Source organism: Mycetomoellerius zeteki, unplaced genomic scaffold (assembly GCF_001594055.1).
Source record: "Mycetomoellerius zeteki isolate Tzet28-1 unplaced genomic scaffold, Tzet1.0 scaffold36, whole genome shotgun sequence".
In the NCBI taxonomy this organism is placed as follows: Eukaryota; Metazoa; Arthropoda; class Insecta; order Hymenoptera; family Formicidae; genus Mycetomoellerius; species Mycetomoellerius zeteki.
Window position 1 is genome coordinate 206,747 of NW_017257349.1, and position 22,902 is coordinate 229,648.

General features: G+C 30.9%; 2 protein-coding genes and 1 pseudogene across 2 annotated transcripts; all 3 read right to left on the reverse strand.

Annotated features, from left to right (window-relative positions):
* Nucleotides 1-523: 523 nt before the first annotated feature.
* Nucleotides 524-5,531, reverse strand: LOC108725753 (oocyte zinc finger protein XlCOF6). The gene is made up of 4 exons (XM_018452956.1): nucleotides 5,361-5,531; nucleotides 2,192-2,448; nucleotides 1,481-1,775; nucleotides 524-1,309 (listed from the first exon to the last, which is right to left on the reverse strand). Exons 2-4 carry the CDS (start codon nucleotides 2,407-2,409, stop codon nucleotides 776-778), a joined length of 1,047 nt encoding a protein of 348 aa, XP_018308458.1. The 5' UTR covers nucleotides 2,410-2,448; nucleotides 5,361-5,531; the 3' UTR covers nucleotides 524-775.
* Nucleotides 5,435-5,878, reverse strand: LOC108725754 (uncharacterized; annotated as a pseudogene).
* Nucleotides 5,879-13,493: 7,615 nt separating this feature from the next.
* LOC108725757 (chymotrypsin-like elastase family member 2A) lies at nucleotides 13,494-18,360 on the reverse strand. Its single transcript, XM_018452959.1, has 5 exons — nucleotides 18,081-18,360; nucleotides 16,133-16,376; nucleotides 15,244-15,389; nucleotides 14,777-15,048; nucleotides 13,494-13,673 (listed from the first exon to the last, which is right to left on the reverse strand). The coding sequence occupies exons 1-5, from the start codon at nucleotides 18,175-18,177 to the stop codon at nucleotides 13,494-13,496; spliced, it is 939 nt and encodes a 312-aa protein (XP_018308461.1). The 5' UTR covers nucleotides 18,178-18,360.
* Nucleotides 18,361-22,902: the final 4,542 nt, after the last annotated feature.

Here is a 22,902-nt window from a genome sequence, read left to right on the forward strand (position 1 = left end):
TATTTTCAAAATCTGTTTTTGAAAAAATAATTAGTATATGTTTTTCTTTTAAAAAATTTGTATAAAATAAATGTAGAGATCAAGGAATAAAATGAATACAAGAGATAACTTCATTGGTTCAAGATTTATTTTTTTATATATTTCTCGTAAAGTATAGAATAATAAATTGAATATAATCGGCATAATGTTCACATGATTTTGATTTGTCAATTATTAAAGTCAATTAAGTTTTTGTTTGTCATCCAACTTAAAAAAGTTGTTTGGACATATTACTTTCTGGTCATTGAGTAACTCTTTGGAATACTTTAAGATAAATTTCACTTCATTACAACCTTTAGAATTCCAAAGATCCAAAAAATTGACATTTTCAAAGATCTAAATGTAAGATAGTATCGATCCAAAATTTCATAAGTTTGAAATTTCAAGAATCTCCGATTCCAAACAATTGAAAATTGTAATTTTCAAGAAATTCGAACTTCCAAACATTTCATCTTTCAAGCAACCATTCGAAAGATTTAAAGTAAGAATTCAATTTTCCAAGCATTCACAGTTTCAAGGAATCCGTCTTCTAAATAATCAAAATTCCAAGGATTGAATCTTCCAAACACCCGAAGTTCCAAAAAGCCAAAGTACAAAAGGCCCAAGGTTCCAAGGATGCAATGTTTTAATCTGGATCGATCCGAAAAAGTTTCGAGGAATTAAACTCTTACAATTAGTTGAACATGAAGGATCCACAGTAATCTCTTTTAGACGACAAAGGCCTCTTCGACTCTTCTTATGCGCCAAAATTTACTGGCATTAATAAAGTGAATTTGGCCTGATCAATGTTTGTCTCTTCGGCCGCGCACGGTCCAATGCTATCTAACAAACTTTGTATTGCGCTCTGATTACTTGGATGCTTTCTCTTGGTATGTTCGCGACGATGTTTGAGCTCTTTGAACGTTTTACCACATTGTTCGCAGGAGTACGGCCTGGCAGCCTCATGAGAACGTAGATGACCCTCGTAGTGGCTCTTCCTGACGAATTTCTTACCGCATAGACCACAGTCGAACTGGAAACGGCCTTCGTGAGCGGCTACGTGGGAGCTCAGAGTCCACTTGGTTTTGAAAGTCTTTGAACAGTAATCGCACCTAATCTTCGAATCGTTTTTATCTGTTCTTCGAGGATCCTTCTTTATCAACAGCATCTCTTCCAGAAGAAAGTCGTCCTCATTTTTCACAATTGTTGAGGACTTATCTATCATCGCTTGACTCTGCAGCGCATTCCTAGTATGTTCCTCTTGCTTCAAGTGATTGTTCTTTGGCGTTGTCTAGACAAATAATAATACACATAATTTATATATTATATAATTTTAGGAACAAATTATATATACAAAATATAAACATTTTATTTTTATTTTGTCAAAAATTTATTTAATTGTTATTGCTCTAATTAATTAAGAATTTATTTAAGAATTAGAAGAATATCGAATAAATCGTACTTTGCCATGTGAGACCATATGAGCTTTGAGTTTATCCTCATCGTTGTACCTCTTCGTACATCGCGGACAAGGATATCCACCTTTATTTTCCGTATCGCGCAGAAGAGCGTCTTGTAAAACCGCATCGCTCGTTGCGTTTTCGATATCGACTTTTTGTTCAGTTTGCTGCAACTTTTCCTTGCGCATCGCGTGCCGAGCTATGTGCCGCTTCAAATCGTGCAATCTAGAAAATGCTCGTCCATATCGCATGCATGTGGGAAAAGGACAACCTTTTCCACATGTCCTGTTCCTCGGACTGAAAGAAAACAGCATGTGTTTAAATTTTCCATCCTAAACTCCTAAATATCACTAAAGACAAACATTATTTAATATAAGCAATTGTTCATTGATCTTAATTGAAAAGAGTGAAAATTGACTTTAAATAAAAAGTGGTTGGAATGAAGTAGCTAAGATATTGAAGAAATTCTAAAGAAGGACTTAATAATTTAAAGAATCTGAAAATTTGATCATTAAGAAATTTAAAAGTCAACAAAATTGAACTTTTATATCAAGAAAATATCCTTATTACATCAGGAATAAAATTGTATCCAATTCAATATATGTATAACATGTATATTTTACTCAATATGTGTATTTTTCAGATTATATAGAGACATCTAGAATTCACAGATAGTGAAAGAATCTATTGGAAAAGTTCGCTGTTTCCTGTACCTTCGAGGAGGATTGACAATTACTGGAACTGCTCGTTTTGTATCACTGCCATAATCCTTACTATTCTTGTCGACTTTCTGACTAGCCATTGTGGTCAGCTGTGCTGATAACGGTATCACGATGGAAATAGTTTCATTGGACCCTGGTGTGACGATAGGCCCAACATGAATCGCCGGCGGCGTTGCTAACGATATACCGCTCTCGTTGCTCCTACTCATGTTGATTTCGTCCAGGAAGAGTATTTGTTAAGGTAGAATCTGCACAATATGTTACAATTATTAATGTAGAAATCTTGTTTTTGAAATTATTAATACTATCATTATTTTATTATCTATGGATTTTTAATCACATAAATGTGAAATATTAATTTCGAAAATAAGATAAACGGAGAAGTAAGAAAGTTTAATTAATTAGAGTTTAATTAAAGAGATTGTTGCATGAATGATAATAGCTTCTTAAACGTTATTAAACGTTCATGTAATTAGTGAGATACATATTAGAATGATTAAAGAAACATTTATTTACAATGTAATTTGTTAAAAAAGTTTGGATATAATTTAAATTATAATTATTAATTACAAATCAACGTAATTACGATTTCATAATTATTGAATGAAAAATATTAAGTTAAAATATACATGTACAGTAAAGCATATAAACGTGTATATATATATATTTATTTATTAAAAATTTTTAGAAACAGTAAAAAATCAATATAAACGTGCGTTTACTATATTACTATTAAATATATACACTTATTAGCAAGTATACACTTACTAAAACATTTTAGTAAAGACATGCTAATTGGTATAAATTCTTTGCATATGTTGTTAACAAATGCCTCGTTAATTGAATTTCATGTATACAATTTAATTTTATTTAACTATTTTAGCTAAAGGAATAAAAATATAATACGTAACGTAACTTTGTTTACACACTATTCAAAATAAATATTATACAAAAAAAGATACTGATGTATAAAAAAAAACAAGTATTCTTATTTAACGAAACATGATTTTTAAATTGTTGTTTGCACTTTCGCTAAATAGAATTTATGAAAATATTAATTATGTTTTCAACACTTTAAAATAGAATATATTCTAAAAGTATTAATAATTTTGTGTTTCGCATTTATTAAAATCTGTGCGTGTGTGTATATATATATGTACACACACACACACATAAAGTAATTATATACATTATACACTAATCTCAAGTTTTTGCTGTAACACACTGTACACAGATGTATATATATACATTCCATGAATTTCAGAAGGGTAGCGTAAACCGCGATCGATGGGAGGTCGCCTGTCGCGTATCATCATTCCGACATTCCTATCTTCTCCGTGGGAAACAAAAAAAATCATGAATCGGACCAGCATAATTTTGGATTTTCTTTGCGCAGAAATTTCCACGTTTATTCGTGACAAATGGAAACGCGATGTTTCATTTAAAGCGCACATCGGAAATTTGAAGATAGATGTACATCTGGTTTCGATCCCGGAGGCGACATAAAATCACGAAAGCGTCGCCAACAATCATCGTGGCGATCGAGACATCCTCGTGAGAGCTTATACTTAATTATTGCTAGAAAATAATAGCGAATTCGATTTCTATGTTTATTTATAAACATATCTTCATGTTATTTTGTGTACAACGGCTTTTGTGCACCAGTGCGCACTAATGCTTCCAATCGAATTCGCCATAAGTGCTTTCCAGCAGGAGTCAGATGACACAATGTAACACAGCGAATCATTCCATCTTCGTTTAACATTGGTAAACAACGAACGTAATTTTTGTTAAATGAGTATACAATCAAGAATGTAGTTGTCTCTTGTTGGAAAGCATCCAATATTCTTCTTTGCTTTATGGCATCTGTCTTTCTGTTATTTTTGACTGATTTGAAGATTCGAATTTTTTCGAGGCTCCGAAATTTCAAAGTTTAAGGTGCCTTCGAAGTCTTCGAAAAATACATTCATGCGAATGACGAATTTAGTCAGGAAATGCTAAAAATATTATAAACAAAAGAATTAAAATATATGCTGGAGAAATGTGGTATTCTTAAATAATTTAGAGATAGTAAATTAAATAGTAAATTAATATGAACGTTTTGGTTTTATTAATTACAAGTCTCCTTTAGCATAAAAAGAAATAATTTTAAAGAAGGAAACTTGACAAAATCGTAAAATCGATGAAAGTGATTAAATTTACGTATTTTTTAATTTAATTGTTACAATATTGAAATATTTTAAATTTTGTCATATAATTTTATAAATATGCATCTATTGCTATTAAATTAATAATTATCTAATTTTGATTGTTCGAAACTTCGAATCTTTGAAATTTTGAAGTTTGAATGTCAAAGTTTTCAAAGCAAATTACCAGTCCTATCCTGAAGCAGTTTCTTTGAAGCATCCAATATACATATATATACATTTTACAAATTTTGCTGCGTTTGAAAACATTACCCGAGTACCTCCGAGTATTATTTTATCTTTGTTGTTCACTGAAAAGTTAAACAAGAATAAACTGATACTCGGAAGTACTTGGACAGTAGTGTTTCTCTAGTAATATATCGTATACATTTATTATAAAACTATATTATAAAATATATTATAGTTTTATAATAAAATATTACATTTTCTGTAATAATATATTATTACAGAAACTGTAACACATTTTTGTAGAATATATTATTATTAATATATTACAAAAATATTAATATATTAATTACTACACAGAAATACTACTATTATACTACTGTAATATTTTATTATACTATAAAATATTATATTTCTCGTATATAATAATATATTATGTATTATATTATTACTATATTAGAAACTATAACATTTTATTATAGAATTATATTATTAATTGCTGGAATTATATAATATATTAATTATTATAGGAATACTGCTATTACACTACTACAATATTTTGTTATATTATAAAATACTATAGTTTCTCTGTAATGATATAATATATTGTATTATTACGAGAAACATAGTAGTGTGTGTGTGTGTGTGTGTGTGTATTCCTGTAATAATTAATATATCATAAAACTATAATGTATTATAGAAACACTATTGGGGGTAGTATTTCGAACGCGCCCTTGTGATTTCTTTTAGGAAAAAGGGAGAATAACAGCGAAGTGCCGAGGTATTACCGAGAGGTCACTGAGGCGCCACGAAAGCGTCGCCGATGGCTCCACTGTCTCCAACCGCAGGAGGTTCCCTCTCGGTGAGATGAGTCACGCGCGTCGTCGAGGATACGACGTCGAGGCACGGTACCCAGGTACCGACGACACCGATGTATATATCAGTGAAGTCACCCACGCTGCACGGCGCGACGCCCGCGCCGAGGACCTCGCTCTCGGTTCTCGCACGCCTCGCTGTCTCCGTTCCGTTGTTTCCGATTCAGTTTCACGCACAATCTCCGGGGTGAGGACGATACTGATATCCAGGACGATTACGACGGACACTCGTCGAGATACTCTACGTTCGCGAGTATCGTAGGGATCGGAAACGACTTGACGGAGTAACGTTGCCTCGCGTTACATGCGCGACACCAGGAGTGGCCATTTTAAAGCCAAGGCCTCACTTGACGCTTCGGCGTTTCGCCTCGTCTCCACTCCACTCCACTCGCCTCCCTCAGCAGGCATGACCGTACGATCAGAGATGCCGCATGCGCATGTCGGACTGGATCGTGTGAGCGTCGCTTCACAGGGGTCAATTCTGTGTACCTTGAAACGAGGTGAAAATTACAAAAGTGAGCGATTCACTTAGATGAATATACTCTCTCTCTCTAATGAAATTATAAATATTCTAATGAATTTGCTCACTTTTGTAATTTTCATCTCATTTTATAGTAAATAGTTGCGCTCTTCTCTCTCTCAAAGATCAGAGGATGTCGCTTCTGTTTCCTCACTATAAAGTAAGATTTGTTATCCATAAATAAACCTTGTTTGTTATATTTTTTTTAATTGTTTCCTTTTTTATAGATATTGTTTATAGCTACGCTCGAATATGTCATATCATTTTGGTTACGCAGATGATAAAAATAGTTGATTAAAGGGACAGATCTACATATTTGAAATTAAAATGTCTTTTCGTAAGTTATATGTATAATATAAGCGTTATGTATAATAAATTAAATATACGTGTATAAAATGTTTCCCAGCGAGAAATGACTTCATCGAATTGACGTCGAAATCAATGAAATTCCATCGAATCGAAATATCGTTTGAAATTTGAAGCTTATTTCGATGTCTGTGCTTTATAAACATTCTTTAAAGGAAGATGAATATATTCATCGCCAGACTTTTAAACAAGCAAATTATGTAATATTTATTAGAACATCAATATTTCATCGTTTTGATATCGAAGTTATTTTGATTTACTTCGAAAATTAATACACAATAATAATTTCATTTTTAAATAATTTAATTTTTGTCTCTCTTAACAATAAAATAACAGTTAATATATTATATACAGGGTGTTTGATAATTCTGTTGACAACGTTCGTGGGCAGGTAGAGCGGACTAAACTGACAGTGAGTCGAAAAGTCCTCTACCATTTTGCAATTTTTACAATATAGTTAACAAGATATTAATTATTAAAAATCGCTAAATATTGGTTTTCAATAATTTTTTACTCAAATATTATCAACTTTACAGAAAAACAGCAAGACAAAAATTTTCTATTTTCTTTTCATAAAGTTCTGAGAATTTTTTCAGAATTTTTTAATACCGTATTTTCTCTCATGTTCGTAAAAATAGTTGCCAATACGAAAATGCAGTACTAAAAAGTTGATAAAATTCTGACAAAATTCTTAGAGTTCTATGAGAAGAAAATAAATAATTTTTGTCTCTTGCAGTTTTTTTATTTGAGAAAAAAATTATTGCAATATTCGGCAATTTTTAGTAATTATTAATATCTTGTTAACTATTGCGAAACTTGCAAAATGGTAGAGGACTTTTCGATTCAGTTTAGTCCGCTCTACCTGCCCACGCGTTGTCACCAGATTTATCAAACACCCTGTATATCTAATAATAATTTCATTGTAAACATTTTTGTTTTGTATAAAAATAACAAATATAACAAGTAATTAAAATAAATATAAAGTAATTAAAAGTAACAAAAATAATTAATTGTTATGACATGTATATATAAATTCTTGTATTTGTTTATATATAAATTAATATATAAAATATTATGATAAACTCTTTTTCCGCCCAGCTAGCAAATACACGTCATTTTGACGTCAAATTTTGGTCATTTACTGATCATGGTGAACGTCACTAAATGACATTAAAACGTCTTAATGACGTTTTAATGTCACAAAATTATTGACGTCATTGCAAGGACGTCATTTTGACGTCATGTTAGGACGTTTCCAATAACAACAATTAATTTGATGTAATTCAGATGTTAAAATAGCGACAAATAACGTCAAATTTATTACTACTTTGGGTATTTATATATGTATATGTCTGTTCACACTAATAATCACTGCTGACGCTTAATAATAACGTCTTAATGACGTCCTCTCTCTCTCTCTCTCTCTCTCTCTCTCTCTCTCTCTCTCTCTCTCTCTTTCTCTAATTTCGCAAATTATATGTGTTATCGCGACGACATCAAAATGACATCATGTTAGGACGTTTCCAAATGGAGAATTAAGGAAGACCAAAATATGACGTCATAACATCGGTTGGTCAATTTTTGGTCATTTGACGTCATTCGTACCAACATGACCAGAATTTGACATCAAAATGACGTGCGTTTACTACCTGGGAATACAATATAATTTTTCGTTTTATATAATGGTTAAAAATGCCATATGTATATAAAAAGTGAATCACGGAATAATTTCGAATTGATATCGGAATGATGAAATATCGATGTTCTAACAGAAAAGTTTAATTACAATAGAAAATTTTCATAATCTATCATAAATTCGCAACAAAAGCGAATCTCTGCTATCTCTGATATAATTCCTTCCGATCTCCTTTTGTTAAATATTAAGTAATAAACAAATGGAGATTGATAAAGAATAAATAACTTTGTGATTACCATTTTCTAATTTAGTTAACAAATACCAGCGTATAATTTCATTTTAGTTCGATCTCCTTTCGTAAAATAATAAGTTATAAAAAAATGGAGATCGATGACGAATCAGTCGCTTTGTCATTATCATTCTTCAGCTTAATTAATAAATACTAATGTAATTTCGTTTCCATCTAATCTCCTTAAATATTAATAATATTAATTTGTCAGCAGAGGCACGAAATTAGGAATAATTATTGTAGAAGGTAGTGCTGGCGATGACTTGATCGCAAGCTTGCGCTTAGCTCAGTTAGTGTATTAGACTATCATTCTAAGGATCATAGGTTCAAATCTCATCGGCAATGCGCTTTCAAAAATTAATTGTAATTAAAAAATGAAATATACGCGAAACAGCGAAGACAGCTGATTAAACTAGAAAAGTAATAATAACCATCAAAAAATCTTTTTTTTTCGTATATTGTATTATTGTATTGTTTAAAGCATCGAAAATTCATCGAAATCGAATCATTCTAACCATCGAAAATTCATCGAATCGAGTACCACGAATTCATTGAAATCGATGAATATTTCGATCGGTTTTCGAACATTTTCGATGTCGATTCGACATCATTTCGACGAGTTATTTTTCGCTGGGATTAAAACTTAAAATTATTTTATTGTAGATTTTAAAATAATTTAAAATATAGAATAGCATAAATTTTACTTTCAGAAGATGGCTGGGTCTGTTTTTCAAATCTTATAGCTTTTTCTTAGGTAAGATTTGTTATAATTCATTGTATTCCCCTTGTCAAACTGATACTGTTTCAGAATCACTGTAATATTCTTCTCGTCCGCTATTATACAGCTAATATTAAAAAATGGACAAATTTTTTAAAGATTTATTGTTATAAAGAATTTTTGTGAATTAAATTTGATAGAAATTCAAAATAGCAGATTCAATGTGGTGGCTTGATGATCGAAAACATAATTTTTTGTAAAATTAAAATATTTTTGATTGTCGAAAAGTATAAATCTTAAATTTTTCTCAGAATTTTTATACGAATTGGAAATTTTCGGAAAATACTGAGAAAGTTTATATTTTTTAATAGAATTTTTTATGTATGTTAATTCTGAAATACTTTAAGATTAAAAAAATTTTTCATTATGATTAAAAAAAAATACCTTACATTTTTTAATTTTATAAAATTTCATAAAAAAATTTAAAATAAGAAATTTTAGAAGTCTAAAGAAATTCCAGAGTTTATATATATTTTTCACGATATTATTGGACATTTCCTTTTGCAATTTCGATGAAAAGGATGGGAAAATCATGTGTGCGAAATGTTTCAGTTAGCGACTCGAGTAGCGCCGTCTTCCGAGCCGAAATACACGCTATGCTATTTTCTTTCTTTTCTCTCATCGACCGGGTTTCTCTCTCACTTTCTTCCGTGCGATGAAAGTATACTGCAGGATCGCACGTGAAGTTCGATCTAAATACGAAGGCGAACACAAGCGAGGAATGGAGGGAAACGCATGCGAGCTGCGCGCACAGTCGATGATTCAATCGTAAAGTAATAATATTCGCAACGGATATTATGATATTATCTCTTTTTTGCACACTTAAATGTAATCTAAAGCGTGGCTTTTATATCTGGCGTTAGCGAATGTACTTTCGGTTGTCAGATTTCAGAATTGACGGGTGTAATCGTGCGTTAGAATGTAAATTACACGAATGATTAATTATCCATTCCTCCGTAAAATATCGAATCATCGTGATTTAAAATACTGTAGTTGCAAGAATTTGAAAGATTGCGACATCCATTTAAAAAATCGAATTGAGACTGAAAGGCGATAAGATTAATCTTTCGGGAATTTAAATATATCACGACCTAAATTTCGTATAAAATTATAATTTCGAGTACAATTTTGAGCAATTTTTCAAGAAACTGATCACTTGAGGATTTTAAAAATTCTATCGTTCCAAAAGTTATCGAAATAAGCGTTCTTTAAAATATTGTAGTTGCAAGAATTCGAGATATCTCAGCATTGACGATTTTAAAAATCGATTCTTTGAAATTTAAGGCGAGTAATATTTCAAGAATTTATAATATATCACGACTTAAATCTCGTAAATACAATTTTGAATATAATTTTGAGCAATTTCCTAAGAAATATCTATCAATTACTTGAGTAAAAAAAATTTTATCTTGTACACATACGATTTTGAAACACAGGATTGCATGTAGTACTTTTTATATTTCAAGTACTATGTTGATTAATATAAATGACACTCCTTTTTCTCCTACAAGACTCGTTTCTGTTATCAACTAATGATGCCATTAAGAGATACTAGAAATAGTTAGTAAAAAGTCTAATAGAAAAATGAGCTTTATACTTTTGTTGGAAGAAGTTGAAATGTGCGTGCATATTTTTATTTGTACATTTAAAAAATTAAAAAGAAATTTAAAACAAAATTAACATTTTTTAAATACACACATTTCAAAATACTGCACATTTCATAATATTATTTTATTAATTTTTTTTTTAATGAAAGTATCGATTAGGCTTTGAATTTGTATTAAAAAATTTGGATACATAATTTTGCTGAAAATGTGAATAGATAAGCGTGAAGGAGTAGTAAATAGCATTTCTGATTTATTTTGGTTTCATTCAGCACACGTGGTCTTGTTTCGCCTTCGCGTTGTATCAGAGTAAATAGAAATACATATATAGGAAAGATGTGCATTTTGAAAGTTAGAAAGAAAAGCTATTTGCTACGAAAGAACGGATACGGAGGATATCTACATTTATATAAGGACTTCGATTCTGAAAAGCCACTTCTACCGTTGCGTAACTATGTCGAGTGAAGCGCGAAATATCTATCAAAATACCATATTGTACTCCAAATTGTAATTTGTTATATCTAGATACAAGTTTATTTTTATTCTAATTCTACAATCTACGTATAAAGAAAAACGACAAAAACTTATGTAGAATTAAACACAGATATATTACGAAAGTATATCTGCGTATATACATTAAATATCTCACTCAGAGTTTAACGGATGTTATTTGTTCTTTAAATCTTGATTTCTATTTTTGATATCGTATATATGTGTATGTATTATATAATATTCTGAATTTTAAATTTTTTAATACGATTTTCCAGAATTTTTCAGAATTCCTGTACAATTTTATAGCTTTTTAGAAATGTTGAGAAAGTTTACATCTTTTTTTAAATTTTTTTATACATGTGAATTCTGAAGTATTATATATCTAAGATTTTTTATTCTATAATTTGCGAAGAAAACTTATAAAATCTGAAGAAATTTAAAGTGTTTTTTAAAAACTTCATAAATTTAAATATGAAAGTTAAAAATTCTTGTAAATATTTTGAGAATTTTTTATCAGATAAGAACGGCAACAGAAGAAAAAAGAAAAAGGACTTATTTCACTACAATCGATTATATTATAATACATCAAAATTATATTTTAAGATTAATATTACAAAATCTAACGATTTAAAACGTTCGAATTTATTTTCTGAAAAACTTCATTTATTAGTTGCATGATCATAATTGTTGCAAATGAGTGGTATACGATACAACATTTATACCGTAATTATATAAATTAACCAGCGAGACATTCAAATATCATCAGAAATGTGCGGAATGCCTTTGGGAATGTCTTTAGCTTACTGTACTCTTTGTTATTTGCTTTATGAATTATTGAAATACACAACACTCACACAACGGAACGCAATGCACGTACCTGTAATTAATAATTGAGGCTAATTAAGCCAAGTAATCGAATATGTTCTCGCAGTGTGTCACGTGTATCCTTCGTAAATCAATATCTCTGACTCCCATCATCTACTGCATGGCACCATGTAATCACATTTATTAAAGCACTGTAGCGTATCTTGATAGAACAAATAGTCACGTTATAATTATGTGCGACTCTCTCGATACAAATAAAGCCACGTAATGATCGCGGATGTATCCTACATGCAGCGGACAGGAGATTTTAAGGAAATTTTAGACGAAGGACGCGATGTCTAATTTTCAGGAATTTTACTGTACATTCGACAAGTCGTGTGATTTCGCGAGCGAGATAGAAATTTATGTTTCTCCGACATAATTTAAGCGATTTAAAACGAAATCGTCTCATCTTTTCCGGTTGGATGAATAACCGTGAAAGTTTTAACCGGCCACGGCCAATGTACCGGAAAGAATCTTTATGCTCTTCGGGACATATCATCTTATTTATTTTGATTCTGACGTTCAATCGACTGGATCGTTTACGTTACTTATGAGATTACAATCTGTAAATAAAATGATTATTATAAACGGTTGCAGAAAAAGCTCTTACACGTCATTACTCTATAGTGTTCTCGGCTTTCTAAAGCCCGCGTATCATCTTTATACAACTCACAACGTGACCTATATATAAACATATATACGGGATGATTAATTTTAATTTTAATAGGCAAATATTTCGAACGTGTGTAATTTCATCAAAAAATATTTCAAATAAAAGTGATATAGTCCGTCTTTATACCATACAAGTTTTATTTGGAACGTTTTTTTTTTTTGGTAAAGTTGCATATTTCGAGATATTTGTCTGCTAAGATTAAAATGAATCATATACATATACAGATGTATTGATTAACAGATGTTTCGTTGAACTTTTATTCATTTGAAACTGCCTTTTTCCAAATATATGTTATAAATATACAAACACAACGTAAAAATATACAATGTAACAAATGTAATACACTATATGAAATGCCACGTAAAAACGGAGATCATTTTATGATGCGCCTTATAGGTAAAAATGGAATATTTTCTATTATATTATCGCATTATAAAATAATCTTATTAGATAAATTTTTATTATATTATGTGCTGCTTTTTTTTTAATCAACTGTTGCATGTATAAAAAAATCTTTTATTTCTTTTATTTCCTTCTATTATAAATAATATATATATGTGAATAAATAATAAAATAATTCGTATTTTACACAAATTAAACAATAAAATTCGAAATTACGCGATAATATAATAGAAAAAGCGTTAAATATTATACATGCACACACTCTTAACATGTAAAATAAATATAATTTCTACGTGCAATAAAAATTAGCATACAATATACACTGCAAGTGAAATACACTATATACAAATACAAGGAACTGCATACATTAACGCTGCACAATAGCATATTTACATTATTGTTATTTACACGAACAAATTTCATCTCCGCTCGTCGTTGTTTGCATCGATTGTTTTGTTGATCCAATGCAGGTAATGTTGTATCTTAGTGTATACGTCTGGGTAGCCTGGTCTGGCACAACCGGATCCGAAAGACGTGACGCCGACTAGCTGCCAAACGCCGTCGGTACGACGACACTGCAGAGGTCCTCCAGAATCACCCTGAAGATTAGGATAGACAAAAAATGAGATTCAATTCTATGCCGATACATGAAGTTGCTTCATATTCATTATCAACTTTTAATATTGTAATTAGTATTATAATTAATATAAGTATTAATATTAAATATTAATATAATAGTTTAACTTCTATCTACTAAAATCTTACAGATTTTCTTTACAGTTTTTCATTAAAATAGAAATTTGATAAAATAGATTTAAAGTGAATTTTATTTGTTGCTAATCAAAAATGTTATTTTAAAAATATTATATCTGAAAAATACATATTATTGCGGCGTCATTGATTTGACGATGCGATAGGAATTCATTCTTATTAAAGAATCTTGATGATACATCACTAAGATTTTTTATTTTAAATATTTAATATTATGAATTTCTATATAAAAACGTATACTTAGAATTCGAAAGCTTATTTCATAAAGCAACAGTAATTCTTGACTATTCTCGAATATTCTTGTGATCTCGCGCGCCATCGATCGTGCATTCAATTTTATTATGAGAAAGTGCACGAGCGACATAATTAACAACAAATTGACGCTTTCAAATAATAAAACGTGTTTGTGAATGATTCGTTTTATTCTCGGTAGCCAGTGCATGCATGTACTAACACGTTCAAGCGTTTGTATTTTGTATAAATGGATTATATAGGGTGAATCAAGTTTTCCATTTCACCGCAATGATAAAACGTTCTATCACACTATTATAAATAAAAAGTTGGGACTTTCGACAATCTTCAAGAAAACTAGTTATTTTCTACTAATCTTTAATAAAAAAAAACTTTTCATAACATCTCAGAATATTTTATAAAATATTCTTTATATTTTAAATTTATGAAGGTTAAAAATATATTTTTAACTTCTTCAGATTTGATAAATTTTTTCCAAAAATTATAGAATGAGAAATCTTAGAAATTCTAGAATATTTCGGAATTTACATGTATAAAAAATTCTAGAAAATTTATATAGAAATTCCTAAAAAATGATTATATAAAGAATTATAAAAAGTTTTTTTTTAGAAAACCAGAGATACAGCTACATTTTCGAGAAATGTTACGAATTAAATTTTTAGGAAGATGTAAAATTTACCACGCAGCTTCCGGAGGATCCGTCAATCTGACCGGCGCAGAGGTGGCCTTTTCTAATGGGTACCGAGGTACCATAGGCCTGCAGGCACTCCTCCAGATTTAGAAGCGGGACACTGGCCTCCAAAAGAGCAGTGGAGAGTGAAGGCGAGGGACCATATCGGCCCCAGCCGGAGGTCACGCATTGTCCTTCACTGAGATCCTGTCCGGGACCAGGAAGGCAGATAGTACGGACGACCTTGGACAAAGGCGCCGGCCTGGCGAGCTTCATCAAGGCTATAATAGCAAGATTTCTTTCAGGACTCTAGAAACTCACGACTCGCAAGATTTCTCCAGTTTCAGAATTTATTTAGGTAATAAGAAAAACGAGTAGTGAAAGACTTGATTAAATTGGATAAAATTAAGTTGATAAAACTGAGTTTTGTTGAATGGCATTCAAATTACCGACATTTCAGAAATACAAGGACTCACCTATGTCGTGCACGTAATTATTAAATCTCTCATGGAGGATCACTTTCTCGACGGGCAAGCGTGCGGATCCGCGTCCTCCTGAGTCCAATTCCCATTCGCCGACCACCGCCGTCCATAGCGCACCGATGGGTAAATTGAACAGTTCGCTGAAGTAAATATCCACTTGAGAATACGAAGCATAAGGTAAATATTCGAAAAAATACGGTATAAACTAAGAATATCCGCTTAAATATGATTTATAGTATCCATTTAATAATATTGAATTAATGAAAGTTTAATGAGAGAGAGAGAGAAGAAGAATATCAATTTTCAAGCTTAAATTTACAAAGCAATAAAGAGTAATAGGAAAACTTTCTTGAATGCAGAAAACACAAAGTCCAAAATCATATAACATAAGACGTCTTAATCCATAATTCGGGTATATGATGAGTGACTCTGAGATTTTTCCCAATTTTCAAATAGTAATATGATTTAGAATAATTTTTATGTTTCACAATCTTATATTTTTCACAGTTTTGAACTTGTAAAGTTCTTTAATAAAATAAAAGTAAATACTTTAGTGAATCTCAAGAATCTATATGTTCTTTTAGCATCGAAAGATATGTTCGTGTTATGAGTTAGCCCCGGTTTCACCAATGTAAAATTAACTTTAATTTTTTGGTTTAGCTTACTGTTTGTCTTTTTCTAATTCTTAGAATTAGAAGAGAAAATTGAATCGAGACTGAAGTCAATCTTACATTACTGGAAGCAAGCCTTAAGAGAGACTTTGTGTTGTCTGTGTGGATCGTAAAAATTTGAAGTTTTAGTAAAATTAAAATTGGAACAACACAAAGTTGAAATGGAACAACAAAGTCACTTTTATAGCATTTTGTAGAAACATCGAACTCACTTGTGAATGCAGTGAGCGGCGGTTATCACCCATTTAGGATCAATCAGCACACCGCCGCACCAATGACCGATAAAGCCCAGTTTTGGATGCAGTAACTGAAGGGACACCTGCCAAGGCCACGCGCCCCTTCGGCTCGGTTTGCCGTTGAAGATGCGGCCGGTGGTGGTTGTGATCGTTGACAACGAGACGCCGTTTTTTGGCTGGACCTTCGGCAAGACAATCGATCGCGGCTGCCTCTGTGATGCTGCTGGACATCCGCACTCTGTTATCCGAAGCCGCTTGTATTTGTTTAATGCTTCCATCATTAGTAGCGAGATATGAACTTACAATTAGTGTAAATATGGCACCAGGAATATTCGGGAAAATTTAATAGTGAATACAGTCATTCGCACTACAGGCGTGCATATATTAAAGATTGTTCCTAAGGAATGCACAACCCTGGTGGAAAAATTTCGCTGAAGTTATTTCACGTTTTGGAACATTTTTCAGCAAAATTTCGGCATTTCAGAAAAATTTCAGTTTAATTTCAGCGATTTTTTCAGAGAAATTTCAGCGATTTTTCAGTATGTTAGTTGAAAAGTTCACTTTCAGTGAAATTTTAGCAAATTTGCAGTAATTTCGCTGAAATGTTCCAAAACGTGAAATAATTTTTGCGAAATTTTTTCGCCAGGGAAAAGTAAACAAAAAATCAAAATGACTTTATTTTGATTCTTAACATTAATAAACAGTTAAATTAACTTTCATAACGTTAAAATAAAGTCATTTTGACTTTCTTCTGATTTGGTATGAGTTCTTTGGATTTATATAATTAAAATATCTAAATACTATAACATTATCAATTTTGATAATGAAATAATAGAGGCGTATTCGGTTAAATAACGTAACAATATGATTATTGACAATTGACATTGATAAAACATTTATTTGCTAGAATGTCAAAACTTTGCAGTATCATCATGTTTGAGATTCCTCAAGTAATTATTTTAATGTTCCAATAAAATTATTTTCAGATCTATATATCTAGCTGAATTTTTAGATATATGAACAAAATCGTTCTTTTTGTGCATGCTTTCACGTTTAACTTTGATAATTTCATGTTTAGCAGTTTTCAATATGCACTAATCTAATGTAATGCGAACGACCGAGTTTGCTAAAAAAAGTACGGTAGAACTCAATATATGTTAAAAACTTTGAATATCTAGAATTTGTAAGTAATTGGTGAATAAAAGGTGAAGTACACATAATAAGATATTGCAAAGATATTTTAGAATATTGTTAGGATTTCCGCGAGTATTTTCTCTGAAATATGTTTAGTATTTTTTTAATCACATGAATGCAATAAAATGTTAAATACACGCAAATCATCTAAAGTTATAGGGAGGTATAAGGAGGATCTAAAATCTAAGCGTATAATATTTAAGATTCCAAATCAAAATATAAGTGTTGGAAATTTGAAAAAACTAAAATACCATTTACAATCTGGAATATATAAAATGATAAAAGTATAAGATTAATCGTGAAGTTAAGAATAAATTATACATTTCAAAAATTACAAATTACATGTTTTAAAGATTACAATGATCTTAATCGTAATTAAACATTTTTTATAAGATATTTTTGTTCTTCAGCGTACTGAATAAAAAAAGAAATATTTTATAAATACACAATTTTACAAAATAAAAAGGTATACCAAATAAACAAAAACATTTAAAAGTGTACACATCATTAAATAAAGAATTGACTGCTCAAAAATGGATATAAAATCGATGTAATTAACAAAGTATTATTAAGAAAATCTTAAATCTTAAGAAAAATAACTTTTGAAGATATTAAGTGTGTAATTAATAGAATTTTATTTTATTTCTCTGTGACGTTACTATTACACGGAAGATAAGAAACCTTCTTGGTAAAATTTTAAGGAAAATCGCAATGTCGAGGAACTACTTACTAAAATGATCCTCCCGGATGATTCTTATCATGGCACACTGGGCCTCCGCGAGAACGACCACCAGCAGGACAAGCAAATCACCGCGAATACGATACATCACCAGCGAAATCAAGAATATCCGCGCTGGATCACCACACCGATCACTATGATCTATGGATCTGCATAGCCTGACTGGCCTCGACGACGCCGATCGATCCTCGAGTAGGATTAGCGCGTCGCGAAGAGCGGATCCTTCGGTACGAAGCGATCTCGAAGAAAGTGATCGTTGAATAGAGCGGGAGAGGGGAAAAGCGAGTGATGCGGTCTAGCAGATGTTGAGGAACACGAGAAGCGTTTAAGATCATAATTTATGGAATGGAATCTCGACGCCAATTCTAATTAATGAAGATTCTTCAATCTTAAAAACGCCCCGTTCAAAATAAATGTGAAAAAGAACTTATAGTTACTTATAGTATAAATGAAAATTTATCTATATATATTAAATTTTAGTCTTTAAAACTACTTAAAAATTCACTTTTTTTAACAGCTTCCTCTATCGATTTTGTATTTTTTATTTTTTAATTTAAAATGTACCTGAAGATTAATTATTTATTCTTGGATACTCAGAATCTGATGGGGGATTCAATGAAATCTTTATGTCTTCTGAACCGTAAGTTTTTTTGAGATTTTTAATTAATTCTTCCGTATCAATTGGCATTATGATGAAAATAAACGGACAAATGAGATTTTCCTTTCATTTCAGTGGCTGGAAATTGACCGAAAGAAATCTTATTTATAATCCATCGAGGACTGCGATAAAAGAAATTAGCGAATCGAATCGATTAAAAAGGAAGAAGCTGAGAAACTTTCTCTCACTGTAAGATAAAGCTTAATCTCAGGATTATTCGAATTCGGAGGGCTTTTTTCCCTGGTAAAAAATTTCGACACCGATGCATGGAAAATTATGCGAATAGTTGGACACATTGCTAATTAGTGTTCAGATAGCTCGAGGAAAGAAACCGAGGGAACCGAGGCACAATTCAAGAGTCTCTCTCCTTCTCTCTCGTTCACACACTCAAACGAGGCGACAACTTTCGAGAGCGAATCACTCTACTAGTACGAGCTGAGAGAAACGCGGTCGATATAATGATATAATCGCTAAGACGATAATCCACTGTTCTGGTTTGCGTTGTCTCGATTGCAGGATATCGCGTTTACAGAGAATCTATAAACATGCAACTGAAGATTTCTAATAATGTTCGAATTATATTCGAAAGATAATTCGGTTTTGTATAGGAATCTGAATGTGAATGTCTAGACAGCACAATTATTGATCCATTTGAAAAGTATTCACCTTCTTTACTTAGCGTACGTAATTTGTTTTGCAATGAACTCAAAAATGATTAAAAATTTTAATTATCTCAATAATAAGTTAATGTACGAGTATATTATATACAAATCAACGGTAGATATACAGAAATCTTCTAATATATATATTTCTGAAGCATTTTTGTTTAATGGATGCTATTAGAAATGAATAAAATATGCAATTGGCTCAAATGCATTTCGCTGTGCGCGAAATAATGATAGAATGAGAAAGTGAAACCACATTTGCAGTTCTTAGAAAGATATCTTATAGAAAGATATCTTATAGAAAGAAAAGAATTGTAAGAGATAATGCGTCACCGTTATTTTCGATTGTATATATTTATATGTTTATCACATTTATCACGACGCATCGGAATTAAATGTAACAATAAATTTGCAGAGCGAAATGACTGATAATTCATTCTTTACATACTTATGTGTTTATCGAATATATAAAAAACTCTAGAAAAAAGATATAAACTTTCTTAGAGAGAGAGCGTTTTGAAAAATGTTTTGATTCGTATAAAAAATTCGTTTGAAAAATTTTCCAAAACATTATAAAATCATAAAAATTCTAAAAAATTATATGAAATATTCTAAAAAAATTGTTGCCAGGATGAGAGAGAGAGAAGATTATAAAAAGATTTAAATTAATAAAAAACTTTTTTAAATAAACTTTTATATATAATAATGGTAGTAAATTTAAATATTATCCTAATTGTATTTAAATTAAAATAAAGAATTTATTTATATGAACAAACACAAACAATAAAAATAAGCTTTTTAAGCTGTAGCTGTCCAATCAACACACAAAAAAAGCGCTTTAGTAGTTCAGTACTTACTTTCTTATATATTAAATAAAAAGATGAGTAAAACCACTCAATCAGCATACAATAATATATTTAAAAAAACATTTATTTAATATTTTTACATTAAATAAATATTAAAAAAATATTTTTGTAATATTTTTATTTAATGTAAAAATGTTAAATAAACGTTTTTTAAATATTGTGTGCTGATTAGGTGGTTGTTTTATTCATCTTTTTACTTAATATATAGGGTGTTTTAGAAATAGTTGGCCAAACTTTAAGAGCATATTCCACTCAATGGGTGCGTTCAGCAGAACGTTTGTTTTGCAACTGTTGTAAGTTTCCTTCGCGCTAATTGGATCATACTTTTAGATCTAGAAGAATGGTCCTATCTCAGCAGACAATCATAAAACGGTTGCAAAACTGTTGAGTCTGCTGAACGCAGCCAATGGGTGCATTTAGTACCATGACCGCTCACTGAGCACTCAGTGAGCTCTTGTATGTGTTTGATCTATATTTTTAGTTCTAATGGAATATACCAATAAGATACAAGCGCTCACTGAATGCACCCATTGTAAGGATGAAAAAAAGTCATATAAACATGTGGATTCGGAAACACTTCCTTTCCAAGTTATAAACATTTTTTATTTACTTATTTCTGAATTTTGATTACAGAAATTGCTGGAAATGATCGTCTTTGAGGAAAGATTTGTTGATAGAAATATCGAGCTTCTTTGCAGTTTCCATTAGCTCGCCCATACATGTAGTGGATATCTTCCTGTAGCCAATTCGATGTTAGAATATAAGCTGCTATATGTTGATGAATATACTATCTTCATTCTTAAATGCTAAAATAAAGACTGATTCCAATTCCATACAGACCTACCTAATAACTTTTTGTTTACTTTAGAAGGTGAATAGAAGTACAATTCATGAAACGTCGAAGCGAGGCATGTCGTTCGACGTAAATACATACAATGTAAATAAGAAATGTTTATAACTTGGAAAGGAAGCATTTCCAAACACATGTTTATATGACTTTTTTGCATCCTTACAATGAGTGGAATATGCTCTTAGAGTTTAGTAAATACATACAATGTAAATAAGAAATGTTTATAACTTGGAAAGGAAGCATTTCCAAACACATGTTTATATGACTTTTTTGCATCCTTACAATGAGTGGAATATGCTCTTAGAGTTTGGCCAATTATTTCTGAAATACCCTGTATAAGAAAGTTATATATATATATACACACACTGAACTACTAAAACGCTTTTTTTTTACAGAAATGTCAGCTATCGCTGTAATTTTTTGAAATATTTCTAGTGCAAAGGTTTTTAATAATTTCTGTCAAATAGATTTAGTAGATTATTGTTATATTCCCATTTGAAATTAGTTTTCAATTAAATACACCACCTTTATGATAGTTTGTACAGGGTGTCTCAGACCACCCGTACCACCCTTTTAAAAGGTAGGGATGTGTTTGTACAAAAAAATGGTTCAGACAAAAGTTATATGGTTTAAAAATATCTATTTACTAATCCTATCAGTTTGACCTTGGATTGCATATCCAAGGTCAGGTCAAGGTTACATTGATTTTCTTAAATGGAACACCCTATTTTTGATTCAAAAATCTAATAGCTGATGTCGAGAGCTTTCCAAAACGCTATAATGAAATATTTTTTCATGAAGTACTTTTCAAGTTATAATGCTTCAAAGTTACAATATCGCCGGCACTAGCATTATCCAAGATATGTAATACCACCTACGTTATGTTTTTGTTTGTGCGTTAACTGAAGGTCAAGATTCACAGACCACCGACTGATCTCGCCTTGACTGGCCAGTCTCCAAAATTAAATATTTTGGGTAATGCTAATGCCGGCGATATTGTAACTTTGAAGCATTATAACTTGAAAAGTACTTCATGAAAAAATATTTCATTATAGCGTTTTGGAAAGCTCTCGACATCAGCTATTAGATTTTTGAATCAAAAATAGGGTGTTCCATTTAAGAAAATCAATGTAACCTTGACCTGACCTTGGATATGCAACCCAAGGTCAAACTGATAGGATTAGTAAATAGATATTTTTAAACCATATAACTTTTGTCTGAACCATTTTTTTGTACAAACACATCCCTACCTTTTAAAAGGGTGGTACGGGTGGTCTGAGACACCCTGTATATCATAATTATCTGGGTACCTATCATGAAAAAAGTCGGAATGGATTCCAATCGGAATTATTCAATTATTGCCTAGATTTCTATTGTGTTTTCTAGGGAAAACGTAATAATTCCGATCGGAATTCATTTCGACATGTCCATGATAGGTACCCAGGTTCGCTAACGTTGTTTCATTAGACTTATTCTATTTCTATAATGATACTGTCAATGTCCTTATATTTATCGTTATGCAGATATAATATGATAAAAAAGCTATTAGTCCAGTAGAATTAGACTGAAAAATTACCATTTTGGAAAAAAAATGTAAACCATGATGTCTCTCGACAAAAGTCTTCGGAAGGCCATCAAAAAAGAAATGCATATGTTTGAGACTTTGGTTGGAAATATGCGAAAAAAATCGAATAGTTGCAAAAATCATGTTTTTCGCTTATAAAACAAAAGATATTTTTTGTCGACAACTTTTGTCGAGAGACATCATGGTTTA

Excerpts from the sequence above, each read along its gene's own strand:
- LOC108725757 (XM_018452959.1), bottom strand. The coding sequence starts at position 18,177 with ATGTATCGTATTCGCGGTGATTTGCTTGTCCTGCTGGTGGTCGTTCTC. Across the intron at positions 15,390-16,132 it reads GCCGCTCACTGCATTCACAA|CGAACTGTTCAATTTACCCA; the intron begins GTGAGTTCGATG and ends TATTTACTTCAG. Across the intron at positions 13,674-14,776 it reads GATCCTCCGGAAGCTGCGTG|GGTGATTCTGGAGGACCTCT; the intron begins GTAAATTTTACA and ends CCTAATCTTCAG.
- LOC108725753 (XM_018452956.1), bottom strand. The coding sequence starts at position 2,409 with ATGAGTAGGAGCAACGAGAGCGGTATATCGTTAGCAACGCCGCCGGCG. Across the intron at positions 1,776-2,191 it reads ATTGTCAATCCTCCTCGAAG|TCCGAGGAACAGGACATGTG; the intron begins GTACAGGAAACA and ends GTTTTCTTTCAG. Across the intron at positions 1,310-1,480 it reads ATATGGTCTCACATGGCAAA|ACAACGCCAAAGAACAATCA; the intron begins GTACGATTTATT and ends TTATTTGTCTAG.